The 21962-nt window shown below is 43.1% G+C and overlaps 1 protein-coding gene across 3 annotated transcripts in view; it reads left to right on the top strand.

Moving 5' to 3' along the window:
- Positions 1-21962, top strand: part of LOC132407041 (cadherin-11-like) — a 251172-nt gene that overhangs the window by 123381 nt on the left and 105829 nt on the right. For all 3 annotated transcript variants that reach the window (XM_059993281.1, XM_059993279.1, XM_059993280.1), the window contains 4 exons: positions 949-1243; positions 4326-4445; positions 8608-8775; positions 16712-16899. In XM_059993281.1, the coding sequence (XP_059849264.1) occupies positions 949-1243; positions 4326-4445; positions 8608-8775; positions 16712-16899 (771 nt within the window). The remainder of the gene's footprint in view (positions 1-948; positions 1244-4325; positions 4446-8607; positions 8776-16711; positions 16900-21962) is intronic.

Genomic DNA, 21962 nt, shown 5'->3' with positions numbered 1-21962 from the left:
TTAGTTCTCCCTGTGACCGCGTTGGTTTCATTTGGCTGTTCCAGTTTCCTCCCACAGTCCAAAGATGTACCGGTTCGTAGGTTCATTGATCATTGATAATTGTCCCATGATTGGGCTAGGGTTAAATTGGGGGTTGCTGGCCTATTCCGTGATGTATCTCAAATAAAAAAAATAATTTGAAGGTGATTGGAAGGAAATATAGGGGGAATATCAGAAGTAAATTGGGTACGTTGAACACACTGCCTGCATTCCCTCTATGTAAAATTAACATGTGACAATAACAAGCCAATTACCAAAATTACTAGTGGGAAGTCCCTGAGATCATTGCTTCGGCTTATAGTCTACATTAATGACTTTGGTGTAAGGATTGATTGCTCTGTAAATACAGTTCTGGAGGATGCCAAAAAAAAGCAATAAAATAAGTTATAAGGAGGACACTAAGAGTTTGCAAAGGAACTCTGAAGGATGAATTGAGCAGACAACATTTGATAGACAAAGAGTACAATGTATGAGAATGTAATGGGAAGAATAAAAAGGAGAATAATTAGAGAGAAGCTAAAAGAGAAGTATCCGGGTAAATGGATGGAAGCGCAGATGGATGGATGAATGGAAGTGTGGATGGTTGGACTTATGGTTCATTCAATAGATGGATGAATGGATTGATGGATGGATGGATGGTTAGCTGGACAGATGGATGCATGGATGGATAGATAGATGGACAGCTGGTCAAGTGGATGAATGGATGGATGAATGGATGGATGTAAATGTGGATGGTTGGATTTATGGATCATTTAATGGATGAATGGATAGATGGTTGGAAAGATGGTCAGATGGGTGGATAAATGGATGGATGGACAGATGAAAATGGGGATGGTTGGATGGAAAGAGAGACAGATGAATGAGAAATGGATAGATGGATTCACTAATACCGCCTCTTTCTCTTTGCAGCTCCACACTGACCTGGACAGTGGAGGGGGGAAAATCAGGTACATCCTCTCTGGTGAAGGAGCTGGGACCATCTTCGTCATTGATGAGAAAACAGGGAACATCCACGCAACTAAAACGCTGGATCGAGAAGAGCGTGCTCAGTACACCCTGATGGCACAAGCTGTGGACCGGATAACGAACAAACCCCTAGAACCCCCCTCTGAGTTCATTGTTAAAGTCCAGGACATCAATGACAATCCTCCTGAATTCCTGAACGGGCCTCATCACGCAACTGTGCCGGAGATGTCCAATGTAGGTAGGTGCCTTTTCTCCAGGGTCCCAGTGCAGACACATTAATTGGATTTTCATTAGTTCACAGAAACAAAGTTGAGTGAAAATAAAACCCTGCAGATGCTGAAAATCTGAAACGAAAACATAAAATCCTATTATTATTATAGTCATAGAAAAGTACACCTGTTGTTGAAAACCTAAAATTAAAAAAACCCACAAAATCCATCAGTTGTTAAAAGTCCAAACTCTTAAAAAAAAGGAAATCCTGCAGTTGTAAAAAACCCCAAGTCTAAAAATGTTAATAGTGCAGATGTTGAAAATCCAAAATGAGATTTTGGTAATACTCTGCAGGTCAGGTGACATATACAGAGAAGTAAACAGTTCAAGTCAATGATTTTTTTTAACTTGAAACAGAACAAGAAAATTTGTATTTGAAGTATAGTGCAGGACAGAAGAGGTGTTCATTGGGAGAGGGAAGATTTTAAAGATTAGCTTTAATTGGTCACATGTACTATACATGGAAACATTGAACCATACAGTGAAGTGTGTTGTTTTGCATCAATGACCAACACAGTCCAAGGTTGTGCTGGGGGCAGCCCACAAGGGTTGCCTTGCTTCACCTTACCAACATAGCATGCCCGCAAGCTACTAGCTGTAACCTGTACGCCTTTGGATTGTGGGAGGAAATCAGAGTACTCGGAGGAAACCCACAGTGTTATGGGGAGTATGTACAGGGTTCTTACAGTCAGCCGTGGGAATTGAACCCCAAATGCTGATCGCTGGCCTTGTAAGAGCATTTCAGTAACTGCTATGCTGCTGTGTTGCCCACATTACAGTGCCAGACATTAAAGTCATATTAGAGTTATAGGGTCATAGAGAAGTACAGCACAGAATCAGGCCTTTTGGCCCATCTAGTCCATGCCAAACCATTCAAGCTGCTTAGTCCCATCAACCTGCTCTCGAATCATAGCCCTCCATACCTCTCCCAGTCATATGGCTCTCCTGTTAAACATTGAAATCAAGATTGCATGTAGCACTTGGGCTGGCAGCTTCTTTCCACTCTCACCACTCTCTGGGTAAAGACATTTTCCCTCGTGTTCTTCTTTCATGCTTAACCCATGACCTCTAGTTGTAGTCCCACCCAAACTCAGGGGAAAAGCCTTTTTGCATTTATCCTATTTATAACCCTTATAATTTTGTATACCACCATTAAATTCCCCTCAATCTTACATTCCAAGGAATAAAATTCTAACCTATTCAATATAACTTACAACATATATAAATTGTGCAAAAGTTGAATAATGCGGTTGTGTTCATGGGTTCATCAACCATTCAGGAATCAGATGGCAGAGGGGAGGAAGCTCTTACTGAAATGTTGACTGTGAGCCTTCAGACCCCTGTACCTCCTCACTGATGGCTGTAATGAGGAGAGGGTAGGTCCCAGAAGTCGAGGGTCTGTATGATGGTTACAAGAAATCCAAATCAATGCTGGAGGAACAGGTCAGGCAGTATCAGGCAATATCAGCAGGGCAGGCAGTATCAGCAGGTCAGGCAGTATCAGCAGGGCAGGCAGTATCAGCAGGGCAGGCAGTATCTATGGAAATGAATAGACAGTTGACACTTCAGGCCAAGCCCACATTTCAGGACCAATAATGGATGCTACTCTCTTTAGGCATCGGCTTTTGAAGACGTCCATGATGGTTGGCAGGTTTGTGCCCGTGATGAAGCTGGTTGAGACCACAACCCTCTGCAGCCCCAGTCAATCCTATACATTGGAGACTTCATCCCAGACAGAATGCCCTCCACCACACATCTGTAGAGATTTGTTAGTCATTGGTGATTTGTGAGAGTGCTTGGAACACTGTACGAGAACCAGAGATTCATTTGATAATATATCCATCATACCACTGACCTTTTTTATATTCATAGCAACTTGTATTTGTTAATATATTTATTCAATACACCAACTCTAGAGTATTTCATTGTAACTGGACATATATCCACAGCACATGAAAATGCCATTGAATTTACTGGAGTGATCTCAGGGTCTTGGAGTAAAGCAATATAATGGATAGCGTAGAGAGATTATGATTCTCTATAGAACCAATACAATCCCTATCCTGAGAGTGTATGAACATTACAGTATCGTGCACACAAGCTATATAGAAATGCCTAAGGCTTAGAGTAGAACGTAGAACACTACAGGCCATTCAGCCCATAATGCTGTGCCAACCTTTTAACTTACTCTAGGATCAATCTAACCCATCCTTTCCCAAAGCCCTCCATTTTTCTTTCATCCATGTGCTTATCTAAGAGTTTCTTAAATATCCCCAATCTTTCTGCCTATGCCATCACCCGTGGGAGTGCTTTTCATGCATCAACCACTGTCCGTGTAAAAACGACATGCCTCTGACATCTTTCTCCCATCCCCACTATTCTTTCCTTCAATCTTAGCCCTTTCCACAACTTCTCTTAAATGTTGCAATCAAATACACATCCACACTTCTGCTGGAAGCTCGTTCCACACTTGCCCCACTCTCTGTTAGAGGGATACAGATCTCCCCTCATTCTTCTAAGCTCCAGTGTTTGTGCTGTGCTGATCGTGGATACAAACGACTCATTTCACTGTATGTTCCGATGATTTGATGTACAGGCAGCATCTATACAGAGGAATTAACAGTTGACATTTTGGGGTCAAGACCCTTCATCAGAACCCTTTTATTGCACTCTTGATACTGCACTTTTGATAATTTAATGTGCATGTATCAAATACATGTGGCTTTCTGTTTTAACATGTTCTACAAGATCTTTATGATTTTCAACTCCTCTGCATTTCCTGTGCTGTGTAGGCTCGCCAAAGTCTGTTATCATTGTTGTTAATCTTTTCTCTAATTGCTCCATTGCCTCTACATCCTTAGAAAAGTGCAAACAGACTCGAGGGCCGGCACTTTCTGAAGCCTTTCATAGCAGAGCTCTTGTCTTGCAGCGATGACAGGTGGAGGTGCAAGGGTTTGACAGTATGATGAATGGATATTCCTTCATGCACCGACTCAATTCATCACTTCCCCACTCGCTGTTGACAATGTGATCATCTCCTCTCTTTCCAGGCACCTCGGTGATTCAAGTCACAGCCACAGATGCGGATGATCCTTCCTACGGTAACAGTGCCAGGCTGGTCTACAGCATCCTGGAGGGTCAACCGTACTTCTCAGTCGAGCCTCAGACAGGTACAGGCACCAGCCCCTCAAACCGGTTGACAAATAAAAAAACTGATCAACTAGGCTAGAGTGAAACAAACTCAGATAACCAACATACAGCACAGTGTGGCCCTTCAGCCCACAATGTTGTGCCGTTTCAACCTACTCTAAGATTAACCTAACCCGTCCATCCAACTTAAACCCTCTATTATTCTATTTGCCTATCTTAAATATCCCTAATGTATCTTCCTCTACCACCACCCTTTGGCAGTGTGTTAAAAAAACTACATCTGATATCTTGCCTATCTTTTGACCCAGTCACCTTAAAGTTATGCTCTCTCGTAGTACCCATGTCTACCCTGGGAAAAAGTCTGGCTGCCCACTCTTGTCTATTAAGTCATCTCTTGCTCTTCTTCACTCCAAAGGGAAACATTATTTATTTAATATTTCAGTAATATTTGAGTGATAATGTAAATATATTGTTTGATTAAGTATTCCTTGTTTAAGTAATTCACCATGGGTTATATGTAAAGTATGGAATGGCATATGTTATTTTGCCACCACATCCTACGTGTGCCCCTCGCTTAAAGTAAAAATGAAGTTAGACGTGTTATTCCTCGCTCCATGTTTTTGCTTTCAATTACTTTCATGTTTTAGAGTCAGGAAACATAACAGGAAAACACGAGCTCGTACATTAGATGTGCTCTCTAATCCGGGCGGCGTCCTGGTAAACCTCCTCTGCACCACCTCTGGGGTTTCACGTCCATCAGTGCGGATTATCTTGCAGTGTGTGAATAGCGCTGGCACGGTAATGAGAGCAGCATGGTACCATAGCGGTTAGCGTAACACTTCACAGCGCCAGTAACAGGAGATCAACTCATGTCACTGTTTGCAATGAATTTGCACATTCTGCCTCTGTTTTCGCCGGGTGCTCCAGTTTTCTCCCACACTCAGATGACGTGCAGGTTACTAGGGTCATTGGTCACATGAGTGTAATTGGGCTGACTGGGCCGGAAGGGTCTGTATCTCTAAACAAAAAACACATAAATATTCCTAATTCCACTGCTGGTAATGAGTTAATTGGCAGAAGAGTTTATTATGGTCACAGGTACTTAGATACAGCGCCATCCACGAGCCTCAGGAACACTCATATATATATAGCTAGGGTGCCTAAGACCCTTGCACAGTTCTGTATTTGTCAGAGTCGAAAGTGATTTGTAAATCTGGCGGGAGTGAAGGATGTTGGGAATGGCATGTGTGGGGCGCCACGGGAGGTGTGTGGGACAGGTGGCAGAGAAGCAGTGCCAGCGGCAGAGGTGAAACAACAGACAAGATGATTTGATTACAAACAATCGGTTTATTGATCATTCCAAAATGTCTCTCAGATGCTTCCTGCTCCCTCCCCACTCCCTTTGCCTTTTCTGAACCATGATTCCCCTCCCCCTGCCCCATTCCTACTCTCCATCCCCACCGGAGACCAGGGTTATCATCACTCACATGCATCATGAATTTTTTTGAATGTGGCAGCAGCACAGCACAATATATAAAATTACTACAGTACTATGCAGAAGTCTCAGGCACCCTAGCTATATATATGTGCCTAAGACTTTTGCAACAGCACTGTGCAGTGAAAAATTTTCTTTTATGTGTCTTCCATGATTCCAAAGCACAAGTACATCAAGATAGCAGAAGGGACAAGTAATAACAGAATGCAGAATGAAGTGCTGCGGTTACAGAAAAAGGATAGTGCAGGCAGGCAATAAGGTACAAGGGCCACAGCAACATAGACTGAGAGATCAAGTGATCATGAGTCCATCTTTATCATACAAGAGTTGACCTTAAACCTGCTGTTTCGTGCTTTCATGCTTTTGCTTGTACTTCCTGATGGAAATGGGGAGAAGAGAGAATGTCAGAAGTGGAGGGCCCCTATTTATGCTGACTGCTTTCCAGAGGCAGCAGGAAATGTAGACTCAATGGCTGGGGCGGAGGCGGGGGCTGGATTTCAGAGAATATAAAACATTGAACGGTACAGGGCCTTTGGTCCACAATGTTATGCCAACCTTCACTCCTGTATGACCTTTTAGTTTTCTATTTTCGGGAGCGAAACAGGGCGTCATGGTAGCATTGTGGTTAGTTCGACGCTGTTAAGGCTCATGGCGTTTCAGAGTTCAGAGTTAAGTTCTGGTGCTATCTGTAAGCAGGTTGTACGTTCTCCCCTTGACCACATGGATTTCCTTCAAGTATTCCGGTTTCCTCCACAGTCCAAAGACGTATCTGCTAGTAGGTTAATAATTGTCCTTTGATTAGGCTGGTGTTAAATAGGAGTGTCGCTGCATGGTGCGGCTCCTTGGACCAGAAGGGCCTGCTTTGTGCTGTGTCTCCAAGTAAATAAATACTGACGCAAGGCTGGTGACTGTCACTCTGAATTCCAGGGGATACTTGAGGTTTTAAACCCAATATTTCTGCAGAAAAAAATCGGAAAGCAGGGAACGCATTTTTCTTGTTCGTAGTACAAGTCCGATGTTCCTCCATCTCTCTCCTTGCTGTTTTGGAAGCCTCTATCCCTTTTCATCGTATCAGAAAATTCCTCACAACTTCCCTCTTCCATTCTGTTTTCTAAGTTCCCCATTCCCCTTTCCCACAATGGACGCTCATGCCTCTCCTCTTACCCACTCTATTCTCAACAAAAAAGAATGCAGTAGTCTAAAGTGAAAAGGAAATTTCCAGAAAGAACACCCTTGATGTCTGTTAATTGAGTTTATGTTGGAACTGCAGGCATAGTTTGTGGGCCAGTTTCTGTCTAGCTTTTAAATTCATTGAATGAAATGGGGCATCAAGTTACTCAGTTATGGTACAAATGTAAAGCAATTTTTAAATTTTTTTAAACAATTTTATATCAAGCTGGCCTCCAGGGAACTGTACAACAATCTCTCAGTTACATAATTTATTCAGATGTGGGGAATGGGACTAATTTTCTTTTCTGCTTTGCTCTTGAAAATGTACTTTTTGCAGTTTTGTCTAGACTCATCAAAAAATTAATCTCCAGGGTTCAGTCATATTCCAGTGAAATGAGATGGAAAGGAAGATTTGAAAGGAAGGATTTATTCTATTTCACTGCCTTATGGCATCCCTGTTCACTAATGTACTTCACCTGCAGTATAGCACCTCTCTAGCATGTATCGTGCTCATTCGAGGATGAATGGCATCTCCTGTGCATCAGAAAATCGGCAGTAATGTTTAAATCGATGCAGCCAAAATAATGGCACCCATTAGAACAGAGGGATCTGGGAATACAGATCCATAATTCCTTGAAAGTGGTATCACAGGTAAATTGATTATCAAAGTACATGTATGTCACCACGTACAACCCTGAGATTCATTTTCTTGCAGGCATTCTCAGTAAATAGAAGAAAAACACAATCGAATCACTGAGAAACACCACAGATATGCAAAAGACAACAAGTTGTGCAAACACAAAAAGAAAATAATAACAATAGATAAATAAGTAATGAATAACATTGAGAATATGAGTTGTAGAGTCCTTGAAAGTGGGACTGTAGGTTGTGGAATCAGTTCAGTGTTGAGGTAAATGAAGTTATCTCTGCTGATTCTGAAGCTTGATGGTTGTAGGGTAACAACGTTTCTGAAACTGGTGCCTGTTTCAGCACCCTGGTGCTCTATGACTCAATGACGTGCTGGGATTTGATCTACGTTGTCAATATCTGGAATCAGTTTCATTTTCACTAACTGAAATGTCATAGAATTGGTGAAGTTTGTTCTCCTTCAGAACTAGTAAGCTCCTAGAGTTGATTCAGTCAGCTCTGAATGGATGGATTGATACAGATGGTGGAGATGCTGCCTCAAATTTTAGCAACTCGATTTGATCCTGTCCTCAGGTGCTGTCTCTGTGAAGTTTACGTATCCTTACAGTGACAGTATGGGTTTCCTTCCATATTCCCCAAGGACGCATGTGTTGGTAGGATAATTGGCCACTGTACGTTGCCCCAAATGGTGGAACTGGGTGTAGTTGTTAAAAATATAGCAAGAAAAATAAAAATTATTCATATCGGATTGGTGTTCAGGAGTGGCTGATGGTTTGCACAGACATGACCTGTTTCCATGTCTTTCTGTGACTCTGACTCCATCCTCTTTAAGGGAATTACAGTAACTTTTCCTCTCATTTTCTTCCTAGGTATAATAAGAACGGCTCTTCCAAATATGGACCGAGAGGCACGGGAGGAGTACCTCGTGGTGATCCAAGCAAAGGACATGGGAGGCCACATGGGAGGTCTCTCCGGAACCACTAAAGTGACGATAACCCTCACTGATGTGAACGACAATCCTCCAAAGTTCCCTCAAAGTAAGGAAGCTTTTTGATACCTTTGCAACCCCACAGGGTATTGACTGGAAAGGGATGAACAAGAGAGATAAGCATGTGCTCTGTCAGAATCAGCATTGTCATCAGCGAAACGTGAAATGTGTTGCTTGTAGTAGTCGTATAGTGCAAGATGCAAGAATTGCTTTAAGTTACAAAAATAAACAAACTGTGCAAAACAGAAATAGCAGGTTCATGTGTTCAGAAATCTAATGGTGGGAGTGGAGGGCTTGCAGCCCCCTCTACCTTCTCTGGATAGTAGAGACCAGATAAGAAGATGTTCCAGAGGGGAAGGGTCTTCAGTGATGGATGCCAGCCACCTCCTCGAGGTGTCATCTCTTGAGAATGTCATTGATGGTGGGGAGGGTCGGCAGAGTCTACAGCCTCTTACAATCCTGCACTTTGGAGCCTCCGCACCAGGTGGTGATGCAACCAGCCAGAATGTTCTCCACTGCACATCCGTAGAGATTTGCTTGAGTCTTTTGTGATATCAAACCCCTAATGTATTGTAAATCTCCTTAAACTTTAAATGAAGTAAAGCCATTGGCGTGCCTTCTTTATGACTGCATCAATGTGTTGGAGCCAGGATATGTCCACCAAGATGCTGGTGGACAGGAACTTGAAGCCACTGACCACTCATTGAGGATTGGTGTGTGTTCTCTCAACTTCACAAGTCTGATAAATACACACACCGCTTCATTGTTCAATGAACCCTCAAAGTTCATTGTCAAGGTACATATAGGTCACCATAAACAACTCTGAGATTTGTTTTCTTGCGGGCGTACTCAATAGAATCTCAATAATCTCAATATGCGTTTGAAGTAGCTGGTACTGCTGCCAATGGACTAGAGACAGTACAGAAACAGTCCTCTGGTTAATGACAACCTGCTCTTCTGCCTGGTCCCATCTGCATGCACCTGGACAATAGCTCTCCAAACCCCCCCCCCACCCCCCCCCGTCCTCTACTTATCGATTCCCCAATCCTGGGACAAGACTGTGGGCTCTGCCCCTGAATGTATGTTCCCCTAAAAGTTCATCACCAAATTCAAGGATAGAAACGTAGAAACATAGAAAATAGGTGCAGGAGTAGGCCATTCGGCCCTTTGATCCTGCACCGCCATTCAGAATGATCATGGCTGATCATCCAACTCAGAACCCTGTACCTGCTTTCTCTCCATACCCCCTGATCCCTTTAGCCACAAGGGCCATATCTAACTTCCTCTCAAAAATAGCCAATGAACCGGCCTCAACTGTTTCCTGTGGCAGAGAATTCCACAGATTCACCACTCTCTGTGTGAAGAAGTTTTTTCTCATCTCGGTCCTAAAAGGCTTCCCCTTTATCCTTAAACTGTGACCCCTCGTTCTGGACTTCCCCAACATCGGAAACAATCTTCCTGCATCTAGCCTGTCCAATCCCTTTAGAATTTTATATGTTTAATAAGATCCCCCCTCAGTCTTCTAAATTCCAGTGAGTATAAGCCTAGTCAATCCAGTCTTTCTTCATATGAAAGTCCTGTCATCCCAGGAATCAATCTGGTGAACCTGCTCTGTACTCTCTCTATGGCAAGAATGTCTTTCCTCAGATTAGGGGACCAAAACTGCACACAATATTCTAGGTGTGGTCTCTCCAAGGCCTTGTACAACTGCAGTAGAATTTCCCTGCTCCTGTACTCAAATCCTTTTGCTATGAATGCCAACATACCATTTACCTTTTTCACTGCCTGCTGTACCTGCATACCCGCCTTCAATGACTGGTGTACAATGACACCCAGGTCTCGTTGCATCTCCTCTTTTCCTAATTGGCCACCTTTCAGATAATAATCTGTTTTCCTGTTCTTGCAACCAAAGTGGATAACCTCCCATTTACACACATTAAATTGCAACTGCCATGAATTTGCCCACTCACCCAACCTATCCAAGTCACCCTGCATCCTCTTAGCATCCTCCTCACAGCTAACACCGTCGCCCAGCTTCGTGTCATCCGCAAACTTGGAGATGCTGCATTTAATTCCCTTGACTAAATCATTAATATATATTGTAAACAACTGGGGTCCCAGCACTGAGCCTTGTGGTACCCCACCAGTCACTGCCTGCCATTCTGAAAAGGTCCCGTTTACTCCCACTCTTTGCTTCCTGTCTGCCAACCAATTCTCTATCCACATCAATACCATACCCCCAATACCGTGTGCTTTAAGTTTGTACACTAATCTCCTGTGCGGGACCTTGTCAAAAGCCTTTTGAAAATCTAAATATACCACATCCACTGGCTCTCCCCTATCCATTCTACTAGTTACATCTGCAAAAAATTCTATAAGATTCGTCAGACATGATTTTCCTTTCACAAATCCATGCTGACTTTGTCCGATGATTTCACCTCTTTCCAAATGTGCTGTTATCACATCTTTGATAACGGACTCTAGCATTTTTCCCACCACTGATGTCAGACTAACTGGTTTATAATTCCCCGGTTTCTCTCTCCCTCCTGTTTTAAAAAGTGGGGTTACATTAGCCACACTCCAATCCTCAGGAACTAATCCAGAATCTAAGGAGTTTTGAAAAATTATCACTAATGCATCCACTATTTCTTGGGCTACTTCCTTAAGCACTCTGGGATGCAGACCATCTGGCCCTGGGGATTTATCTGCCTTTAATCCCTTCAATTTACCTAACACTACTTCCCTACTAACATGTATTTCCCTCAGTTCCTCCATCTCACTAGACCCTCGGTCCCTTACTATTTCCAGAAGATTATTTATGTCCTCCTTAGTGAAGACAGAACCAAAGTAGTTTTTCAATTGGTCTGCCATGTCTTTGTTCCCTATGATCAATTCACCTGTTTCTGACAGTAAATGACCTACATTTGGCTTGACCAGTCTTTTTCTTTTCACGTATCTATAAAAGCTTTTACAGTCAGTTTTTATGTTCCTTGCCAGCTTTCTCTCAATCTTTTTTCCCTTTCCTAATTAAGCCCTTTGTCCTCCTCTGCTGGTCTCTGAATTTCTCCCAGTCCTCAGGTGTGCCACTTTTTTGTTTGCTAATTTATATGTTTCTTCTTTGGACTTGATACTATCCCTAATTTCCCTTGTCAGCCACGGGTGCACTACCTTCCCTGGTTTATTCTTTTGCCAAACTGGAATGAACAATTGTTGTAGTTCATCCATGCGATCTTTAAATGCTTGCCATTGCATATCCACCGTCAACCCTTTAAGTATCATTTGCCAGTCTATCTTAGCTAATTCACTTCTCATCCCTTCAAAGTTATCCTTTAAGTTCAGAACCTTTGTTTCTGAATTAACTATGTCACTCTCCATCTTAATGAAGAATTCCACCATATTATGGTCACTCTTACCCAAGGGGCCTCACACGACAAGATTGCTAACTAACCCTTCCTCATTGCTCAATACCCAATCTAGAATGTCCTGCTCTCTAGTTGGTTCGTCGACATGTTGGTTCAGAAAACCATCCCGCATACATTCCAAGAAATCCTCTTCCTCAGCACCCTTACCAATTTGGTTCACCCAATCTATATGTAGATTGAAGTCGCCCATTATAACTACTGTTCCTTTATTGCACGCATTTCTAATTTCCTGTTTAATGCCATCCCCAACCTCATTACTACTGTTAGGTGGCCTGTGCACAACTCCCACCAGTGTTTTCTGCCCCTTAGTGTTATGCAGTTCTACCCATATCGATTCCACATCCTCCAGGCTAATGTCCTTCCTTTCTAATGCGTTAATCTCCTTTCTAACCAGCAATGCTACCCCACCTCCTTTTCTTTCCTCTCTATCCCTCCTGAATATTGAATATTCCTGGATGTTGAGCTCCCATCCTTGCTCACTCTGGAGCCATGTCTCTGGGATCCCAACTATATCATATTCATTAATAACTATCTGCACATTCAATTCATCCACCTTGTTACAGATGCTCCTTGCATTGACACACAAAACCTTCAGGCTTGTTTTGTCTTAGCCCTTATACAATTATGGTGAAAAGTGGCTCTTTTTGCTTTTTGCCCTGGATTTGCCTGCCTGCCACTTTTACTTTTCACCTTACTACTTTTTGCGTCTACCCTCATTTTACACCCCCCTCTGTCTCTCTGCACTTGTTCCCATCCCCCTGCCACATTAGTTTAAAGCCTCCTGAACAGCAGTAGCAAACGCTCCCCCTAGGACATTGATTCCAGTCCAGCCCAGGTGCAGACCGTCCTGTTTTATTAGTTGATAGGTGGTAAAAGGGTGCAGGGACACAGGGCAAAAAGGTGTTTTCTCTGGGTGCTCTGGTTTCCTCTCACAGTTCAAAGACATACTGTGTAGATTAATTGGTCATTGTAAGGTGTCCCGTGAATAGGTTAGAGTTAAATCTGAGTTGGTTCTCTAAGGCTGTTACAGCTAGAGGTGGTTGTAAGGACAAGTTCACCCTACATATTAAATGCTCCCAATGGCATGCGACACAAGTAGACTTTAGCAACCAAGCTCAGTTCCTGACCTTCACGAGTGGCTTAGCTACTAAGCCCAGTGGAACTATTTCTACTGATAGAAGAGGCAAGGGTGCGGTACTGATGTCTTAAAACCAGTAGCAAATGGGGCTCGACAACTGTGGTAGGCAGTTCATCTAGGGGAAAGGGAAACTCGAATCTCAAACTTTCACTGCCCTGTGGCTATACCTGGTTGTGCAAAAGCAAACACCGAGGGAAAATCTGGTCCAAAAATGTTTATTCACCCTGGACGTGACATCATCTGACATCTGTTTTGGATTTGGGACAGGCTGGGTTTTGAAAATGTTTAAGCTTGTGGTTTAGGCTGGCTGTGATTGGATTAAGTTCTGATTGGCAATGTTGCTGTTATGGTTTGGATTCGCTGTAGTTAGATTGGGTTTTTAATCCTCTATTCTGGACTTGGATTTTGATTGGCCATGCTGAGGTTGGGTTCGGTTCTGTTCTCAGATTGGGTTTTATTGGCTGTGCCAGGGTTGAGTTTGGAATGTCGGTCACAACTTGGGTTCTGATTGGCTGTACAGTGTTTAGATTCTGACGATCCTTCATCGGGATCAATAATAATGTAGTTTAGTTAGGATTGGGGTATAACCTTTTACCTTAGCAGATATCCATGGAAATGCTTATTGTCCCTTTTTACTTATCCTGCAAATGTAGTGGTGAAACTGGAATTTTAGTGATGGTCTGGAATCAAATGGAGAGCGAGTGAGGCAAGGAATGGTTGAATCTTTTCCCAGTAAGGCACAAGTAAGCTAGGAATGCTTTCCTGACTGTTTGGTAGCTTCATGCTGACTTTGAAGATTTTTACTGGAGCCAAAATTAAATGATTAAACAGTTCTGGTTGGATTTGCACTCTGGGTTATTAAACCCAGGAATGTAATCATCAGTCCTTGGGGAACTGGATTGCTATTAATACCAATAGGTATCAACTAAGGAATGTGGGCATCAAAGCCTTACAGCTTAAGCTACCCTGATTCTTTACTGAGTCACAAGTCTCCATTTATATTAAACATCTTCCAGATGGAGAAGCATGGTTCAAAAGCAGGGAAACGTTGTCACTTTGTACAACACAAGGAGGCCATTCAGGCTATTGTCTTTATGCTAGTTCACAGCAGAACAATCCCGTCAATCCCATTCCTGCTCTTTTGTAGTCTTGCACCTTGCATTAGTTTATCAACTCCCCTCTCAGAAGTGGGATCAGCTTCCTGTGTAGCTTCAGGGAAGTTCCTGGATGTCCACATAGAACAGTACAGCACAAGAACAGGCCCTTGGGCCCACTATATTGTCCTGAACAGATTAAACTACTAATCAATTAAACTGACTACTTCTTCTTGCACAACATCTTTCATTTCCCCACATTCATGTGCCTCTCTAAATGTCTCTTAAAAGTTCCAAATTTATCTTCCTCAACTACCGTCCCAGGCAGCGCATTCCAGCCACCCATGACTCTTGTGATTAGCCCTTACATCTCCTTTGAAATTATCCCCTCTCACCTTAAATGGATGACCTCTGGTACTGGACATTTCAGATCTATGAAACAAATACTCCCCATCTACACTATCTGTGCCTCTCATAATCTTATAAACTCTATCAGATCTCCACTCAGCCTCTGCCGCTCCAGAGAAAACAGTCCAAGTTTGTCCAACCTCTTGTTAAAGCACGTGCCCTCTAAATCAGGCAGCATCCTATTAGACCTCTTCTGCACCCTCTCCAAAGACTCAATATCCTTCCTATAATGGGATGACCAGAATGGAATGCAATACTCCAGATGCCGCTTAACTAGTGTTTTATTAAGCTGCAACACAGCTTCCTGACCTTTGAACTCAATGCTCAACTAACAAAGGCAAGCATGCCATTAACCACCCTATCAACCTGCGTAGCCACTTTCTGGGAGCTATGAAGTTGGAGCTCAAGGTTCCACTGCGCATCGACATTGTTAGGTATCTTGCACATAACAACCTCTTTGTATTTGACCTACCACGGTGCAACAGTTCACATTTGGCCAGGTTAAACTACATCTGCCATTTCTCTGCCCATATTTTCAACTGATCTATATCCTGCTGAATTCTTTATTAGTCTTTTACACTATCCGCAACACCTCCAATCTTCACATTACCTGCAAGCTTGCTAACTCTTCCATCTATATTACCATCCTGGTCATTTATACATCACAAACAGCAGAGGTCCCAGTAAAGATCCTGGGTCTACTTCTGGAGAAGCTCACCATCAGCTATATTTCATTAACTGTCTGAGGCAATTTGATATTTCATGAAAGACTCTAGCACAATTCTACAAATCTACCATGGAGAGCATACGGTCGGGTATGGAGCGGCCACTGAATTGGATTTGAGAAAGCTGCAGAGAGTTGTAAACACAGCCAGCTCCAGCGTGGGCACTAGTCACCCTGATATCGATGACATCTACAAAAGGAGATGCCTCAAGAAGGCGATATCATTCATTAAGAGGCCCAAAGCATCCAGGATTGCCCTCTCCTCACTCCTACAGGGAGGAGGTACAGAAGCCAGAAGATGCATGGTCACTGGAAGAATGTCTAAGCTTCTTTCAGACAGCGGCAGGAACTGAACCTGAATGGTGATTGCTGCTGCTCTATAGTAGCTGTGCTAACCACTATGCTGCCATGAAATGTATAAACTGAAGTAGTGTGAAACAAAAATGCTTGGTAAATGCAAGGGGTCAATGGCATATAAAAGGTTAGGAACCCCTGTCCTAAAGAGACTGCAGGGGAACAACTAGGAGAGGGAGAGTTGAGAGCCCAAGGATATGACAGCACCACTTGGCAAAGGGTGATTAATTTAGAACTTTGATAGCAGTGGGGAAGAAGGCCTTGTGGAGGAGGGCTGGTGACTCAGTTGGAAGCCCAATGACTGTAAGTCTGAGAGTCCAGGGCAAAGTACTGGAGGCAGCCTGTCCTGGGGTTTGAAGCCTGACTGTATGTGTGAATGAATGGGTTGGGGGAAGGAGGGAAGGAAGGGCTTGTTTTGCTGTTTTTGTTGCTTGTATTGATCATTGTGCACATGTTATGTTGGTGCCGGAATGATGGGGGTTGCGATCATGCTGCCGTTCTTTCCTGGTTTCGTGGCTATCTGGAGAAGAAGACTTTCAGAGTTGTATATTTCGATAATAAATGAACCTTTGTAACGCTGAATCTTTGAATGTGTGGAGATAAGTGCGGGCACCCCGAACACAACTGACACATTTCACTGTACAATATGTTTTGACGTGATAAATAAACTTCGGACTGCATTTGAATCTGAAGCTGACCTTAGCTCTATAGAGGGAATCAGAGATAATGGGGAAGAGACAAATTGGGTTAGACAGGAATAAATTCGAGGGACCGTAAAGGCAATTCCTGTTCCTGTTTCCCATGATCATCTCTGAAGGCAATGCTTGTTGTTCATTTCCTTCCAGGTGTGTACCAGATGTCAGTCTCAGAGGCTGCCAAGGTAGGGACAGTAGTGGGACAGCTCAAAGCCAAAGACCCAGACATTGGTGAGAATGGCATGGTGTCCTACAGCATCATTGAAGGAGATGGAAGGGACTTCTTCGAAATCACAACCGACTCACAGACTCAAGAGGGAATCATCAGTCTGAAAAAGGTATTGAGATATACTGAGAGAGAATGCCAGTACTGTGGAAGTGACTGCAGGGGCTGGTGACACTTGAACCACTCATATCCCACTTTACATGGGTGATACAGCAGTGAAACTGCGTGCAATTTCAAACACATCTCACACAACCAGAACACATCTTACACAAACAGGAAAGCTTGCCAATGTCTTTACTTTCAGAGCAGGCTGAAGAGAGCAGGACTGTGCACGTTCATACTCAAGATTATTTTACAAATGTGCAGTAGAGAGCATTCTAGTCAGCTGTGTCACTCCATGGTACCCAAACTGCAAAGAGGCGCAGAGGAAGGCTCGACAACGGGTTGTCAAAATTGCCCAACACATCACCGGCACTGTAATTCCCACTATCAAGAACATACAGTATATACAGAAAGTCCTGGAAAAAGTTCCAGTAACATTCTGAAGGATCCCACCCACCCTGCTCATGGATAGTGTTTGACCCAAATCCATTAGGGAGGAGGCTATGTTACATCCACACCAGAACCACAGACTCAAAAACAGTCACTATCCCCAGGCAGTAAGGCCGATCAACACCTCCCCCACTCCTCTACACCCCCAAACACCACTACTTTATCATTTTCTGTCATTTGCCTTATGTACAGACACTCCTGTGCCTGGTGTCACTTTATGGACATACAATTGACCTATGTATATAAGCTATCTTATGAATTTATATTTATTGTTTTTTGTTATTGTGTTCTTTATCTCACTGTTTTTGTGCTGCATTGGATCTGGAGTAACAATTACTTCATTCTGCTTTGCACCTGTGTACTGGAAATGACATTCAACAATCTTGAATCTTGAGTCTCTGGAAGAAAGGATTTTAGAAAAAAGTTCTCTCTCCATGGGTAAACACGAGGAAATCTGCAGATGCTGGAAATTCAAACAACACGCACAAAATGCTGGTGGAACGCAGCAGGCCAGGCAGCATCTATAAGGAGAAGCACTGTTGACGTTTTGGGCCAAGACCCTTTGTCAGGACTAACTGAAAGGAAAGATAGTAAGAGATTTGAAAGTAGAGGGGGCAGGGGTAAATGCAAAATGATAGGAGAAGTCCGGAGGGGGTGGGATGAAATTAAGAGCTGGAAAGGTGATTGGCAAAAGTGATACAGAGCTGGAGAAGGGAGAGGATCATGGGACGGGAGGCCTCGGGAGAAAGAAATGGATGGGGTGGGGGAGCACCAGAAGGTGATGGAGAACAGGCAAACAACTGAATATGTCAGGGATGGGATAAGAAGGGGAGGATGGGCATTAACGGAAGTTAGAGAAGTCAATGTTCATGCCATCACTCCATGGGTGCTGCCTGACCTTCTGGGTATTTTGAGCAGATTAGATTAAGATTAAATAAAATAAGATTAGTTGACCCGTCAGATCACTCCGTCTGTTGCTTTGTTTCTTTTTGTTGTAATTCTGGTCTCTCTTGTAAACAATGTAATTCTAAATGCATAATTTATACATTTTTGCCACCCTCAGAGTGGAAGAGTAATACTTTATTCTCCTTTTGGGAAGCCTTCAAGCATGAACATCCATTTCTCCTTCCTGTTAAAAAAAACCTTCCTTTCCCTTTTCTTCTATTCCCCACTCTGGCCTTTTACCTCTTCTTATCTGCCTATTACCTCCCTCCTTCTCTTTCTCTGATAGCTCACTCTCCTCTCCTATTAGATTCCTTCCACTCCAGCCCTACCAACCAGCCATTTCCACCCACATTTCCTACCAACCTGGCTTCATCTATCACCTTCTAACTATCCTCCTTTCTCTCTCTCCACCTTTTTATTTTGGCATCTTACCCCTTCCTTTTCAGTTCTGAAGAAGGGTCCCGGCTCCATGTTCCTCCAGCATCTTGTGTGTTGCTTTATAACTGCTTGTGAACACTGCTTATCAAATATTATGTGTTATGTTTTGTAACCGTAAAACTAATTGAAAGTAGCATAAAACTGATTGGAAGCAGAAACGTGGAGCCTGGAATGCGTGTTTCAGTTTTGTTTTTACTTTAGTGAGACTTGAGCATATGATGTAGTGGTGTAATGACGTATGCCATTCATGTACTTTTATATATAATTCATAATGAATTATGTAAATAACATAGAATGCTTAATCAAGTAACGAGGATATAACGTTGAGTCTTTATACAGCACTGGTGAGGTCTCACTTGGAGCATTGTGAGCAGCTTTGGGTACCTTATCAGAGAAATCATGAACTGGCGTTCGAGTGGGTTCATAGGAGGCTCACAAAAATGCATCCGGGTTTGAAAGGCTTGTCATATGAGGAGAGTTTGATGGCTCTGCACCCATACTTAGTGGAATTCAGGAGTGGTGACCTAATTTAAACCTAACAAATTTTGAAAGGCCTCGATAGAGTGGATGTGGAGAGGATGTTTCCTGTGGTGGGGGAGTCTAAGACCAAAGAACAGTGCCTCAGAATAGAGGAGTTTTTGTTTAGAATGGATATGAGGAGGAATTTCTTCAGCCAGAGAGTGGTGAATCTATGGAATTTGTTGCTATAGGCAGCTGTGGAGGCCAAGTCATTGGGTATATTTGAGGCAAAGATTGCTAGATCGTTGATTAGTCAGGGCATGAAGGGATACAGGATGAAGGCTGGAGTTTGGGGCTGAGAGAAAATGGATCAGCCATGAGGAAATGATGGTGCAGACTCAACAGGCCAAATGGCTAAATCTGCTACTGTATCTTATGGTCGTATATTGAATTAGTGATTGATGATTGGAACTGATTCGAAGGACCTGTTTCTGCATTGTGGCCCTCCATGGCTTAATTTGCTGTAGGCCTCCGTTAGTCTCGATAGACCATGGATTTGCACCTTGGAAAGATTCCAGGGCGTAGGCCTGGGCGAGGTTTTTTTTATGGAAGACCGGCAGTTGCCCAAGCTGCAAGTCTCCCCTCTCCACGCCACCAGTGTTGTCCAAGGGAAGGGCATTAGGACCCATACAGCTTGGCACCGGTGTCATTGCAGAGCAATGTGTGGTTAAGTGCCTCGCTCAAGGACACACACGCAAGCCTCAGCCAAGGCTCGAACTAGCGACCATCGGTTAACTAGACAAATGCCTTAACCACTTGGCCACGTGCCAAAGATTAATTTGCTACTCTGCAAAGAAAAGAGACAAGGCAACTTCTTCAGTGGGGTGGGAAATAGTCCTATTATTTCTGGGTCTGATGACTGGTAGCGTGATGGCCTGGGTTGGAAGCACCAGTCCCCAGGAATAGAATAGTCTTCAGAAAAGTGGTAGATACAGCCTAATCTATCAGAGGAAACACCTTCTCTCTCAATGAGCATCTTTACATGGAAAACATCATCAAGAGCTCCCATCGTCCAAGCCATGCTCTGTTCTAGCCACTGGCATTGGGCAGGGGGTATACGAGTCTTAGGTTGTATACCACCACTTTCAACAACATTTACTGTCCTACGACCACCCGGCTTCTGAACCAGCGTGAATAGCTTCGTTTCCTCAACACCGAGCTGATTCCATAACCTACAGGCCCATTTCCAAGGACTCTACCACTCATGTTCTCAGTATTATTTATTTTTTCTTTGCACATTTTGTCTTCTTTTCCATGTTCATTGTTTGTCAGTCCTCTTTACGTAGCTTTTCAGAAGTTCTATTTTATTTTTTTAAATTTCCTGTAAATGCCTGAAAGAAAATAAATTACGTGGTGACATACACTCAGTGGCCACTTTATTAGGTACACGTGTACTCCAGCTCATTCATGCAAATACCAAATCAGCCAGTCATGTGCCTGCAACTCAATGAATAAAACATGCAGACATGGTCAAGGGGTTCAGTTGTTGTTCCGACCAAATAATCAGAATGGGGAAGAAACGTGATCTAAGTGATTTTGACAGTGGTATGATTGTTGGTGCCAGACTGGGTGGTTTGAGTATTTCAGAAACTACTGAACTCCTGGGATTTTCACACACACGATTCTCTAGAGTTCACAGAGAATTGCACAAAAGTAAACCAAAAGAAATCCAGTCTGTGGCAATTCACTGGTGAAATATTGTGTGAATGAGAGAAGTCAGAGGAGAATGGCCAGACCAGGTCAAGCTGTCAGCAACTCCGATAACCATGCATTGCCACAGTGGTGTGCAGAAGAACATCTCTGAACACACAACACATCCAACCTTGAAGCGGATGGGCTAAGGCAGCAGTAAATCATTAGCATAGACTCAATAGGCACTTTATAATAAAAGTACAGGACATACCTAATAAATTGGCCACTGAGCATACTTTGATAATAGGTTTACTTTGAACTTTGAATAAACTGGAACGAGCTTGATGGAAGCGAGATTTCAGACAGCCGACAGCTGCTGAAACAAACCTGGGCTGTTTGACTTCCCTTCCAACTGGGCAAATGCTCACAGCTTGAATGCTATTCAGAATGAACCATTTAACTGGAACCATTAATCTCAGCAGCTTGGAAGAACTTTAAAATCCTCATGTTGTTTTGATAGGACAATTCCGGTTCCCATCATCCCTGTGAGCAACATTAATTCTTCATCTTAACAATTGTCCACACTTTCAAATCAACCCAAGGTTTTCCCTTTTCTATTTTAAGCTTCATACTCAAAATACAACCACAGTGTATATAATTATGAGGGGTATAGTTACAATCAATAGTGATGATCTACATTTTCCTATGGTGGGTGTTTGGGACAGAAAACCATCAATTTATGATGAGATGGAAGAAGTTTAGAACAGGGGTTCTCAACCATTTTAGTGCCACGAACCCCTACCATTAACTGAGTGGTCTGTGGACCCCAGGTTGTAAACCCCTGGCTCAGAGTCATAGAGTGAAACAGCAGGAAAACAAACCTAAAGCCCAGTGACCCATGCTGACCAAGATGTCTATTGAAGTGAGTCCTATTTGTTTGTGTTTGGCCCATGTCCCTCTAGGTCAGAGGTTCCCTACCTGTAGTCCATGGACCCCTTGCAAAATGGTATTGGTCCATGGCATAAAACAGATTGGGTACCTCTGCTGTAAACTTTTCCTGTCCAGGTCCTATCTAAGTGTCTTTCAAAT

This window comes from Hypanus sabinus, chromosome 17 (assembly GCF_030144855.1).
Source record: "Hypanus sabinus isolate sHypSab1 chromosome 17, sHypSab1.hap1, whole genome shotgun sequence".
NCBI lineage: Eukaryota > Metazoa > Chordata > Chondrichthyes > Myliobatiformes > Dasyatidae > Hypanus > Hypanus sabinus.
This window is presented reverse-complemented; position numbering and strand designations above follow the sequence as displayed.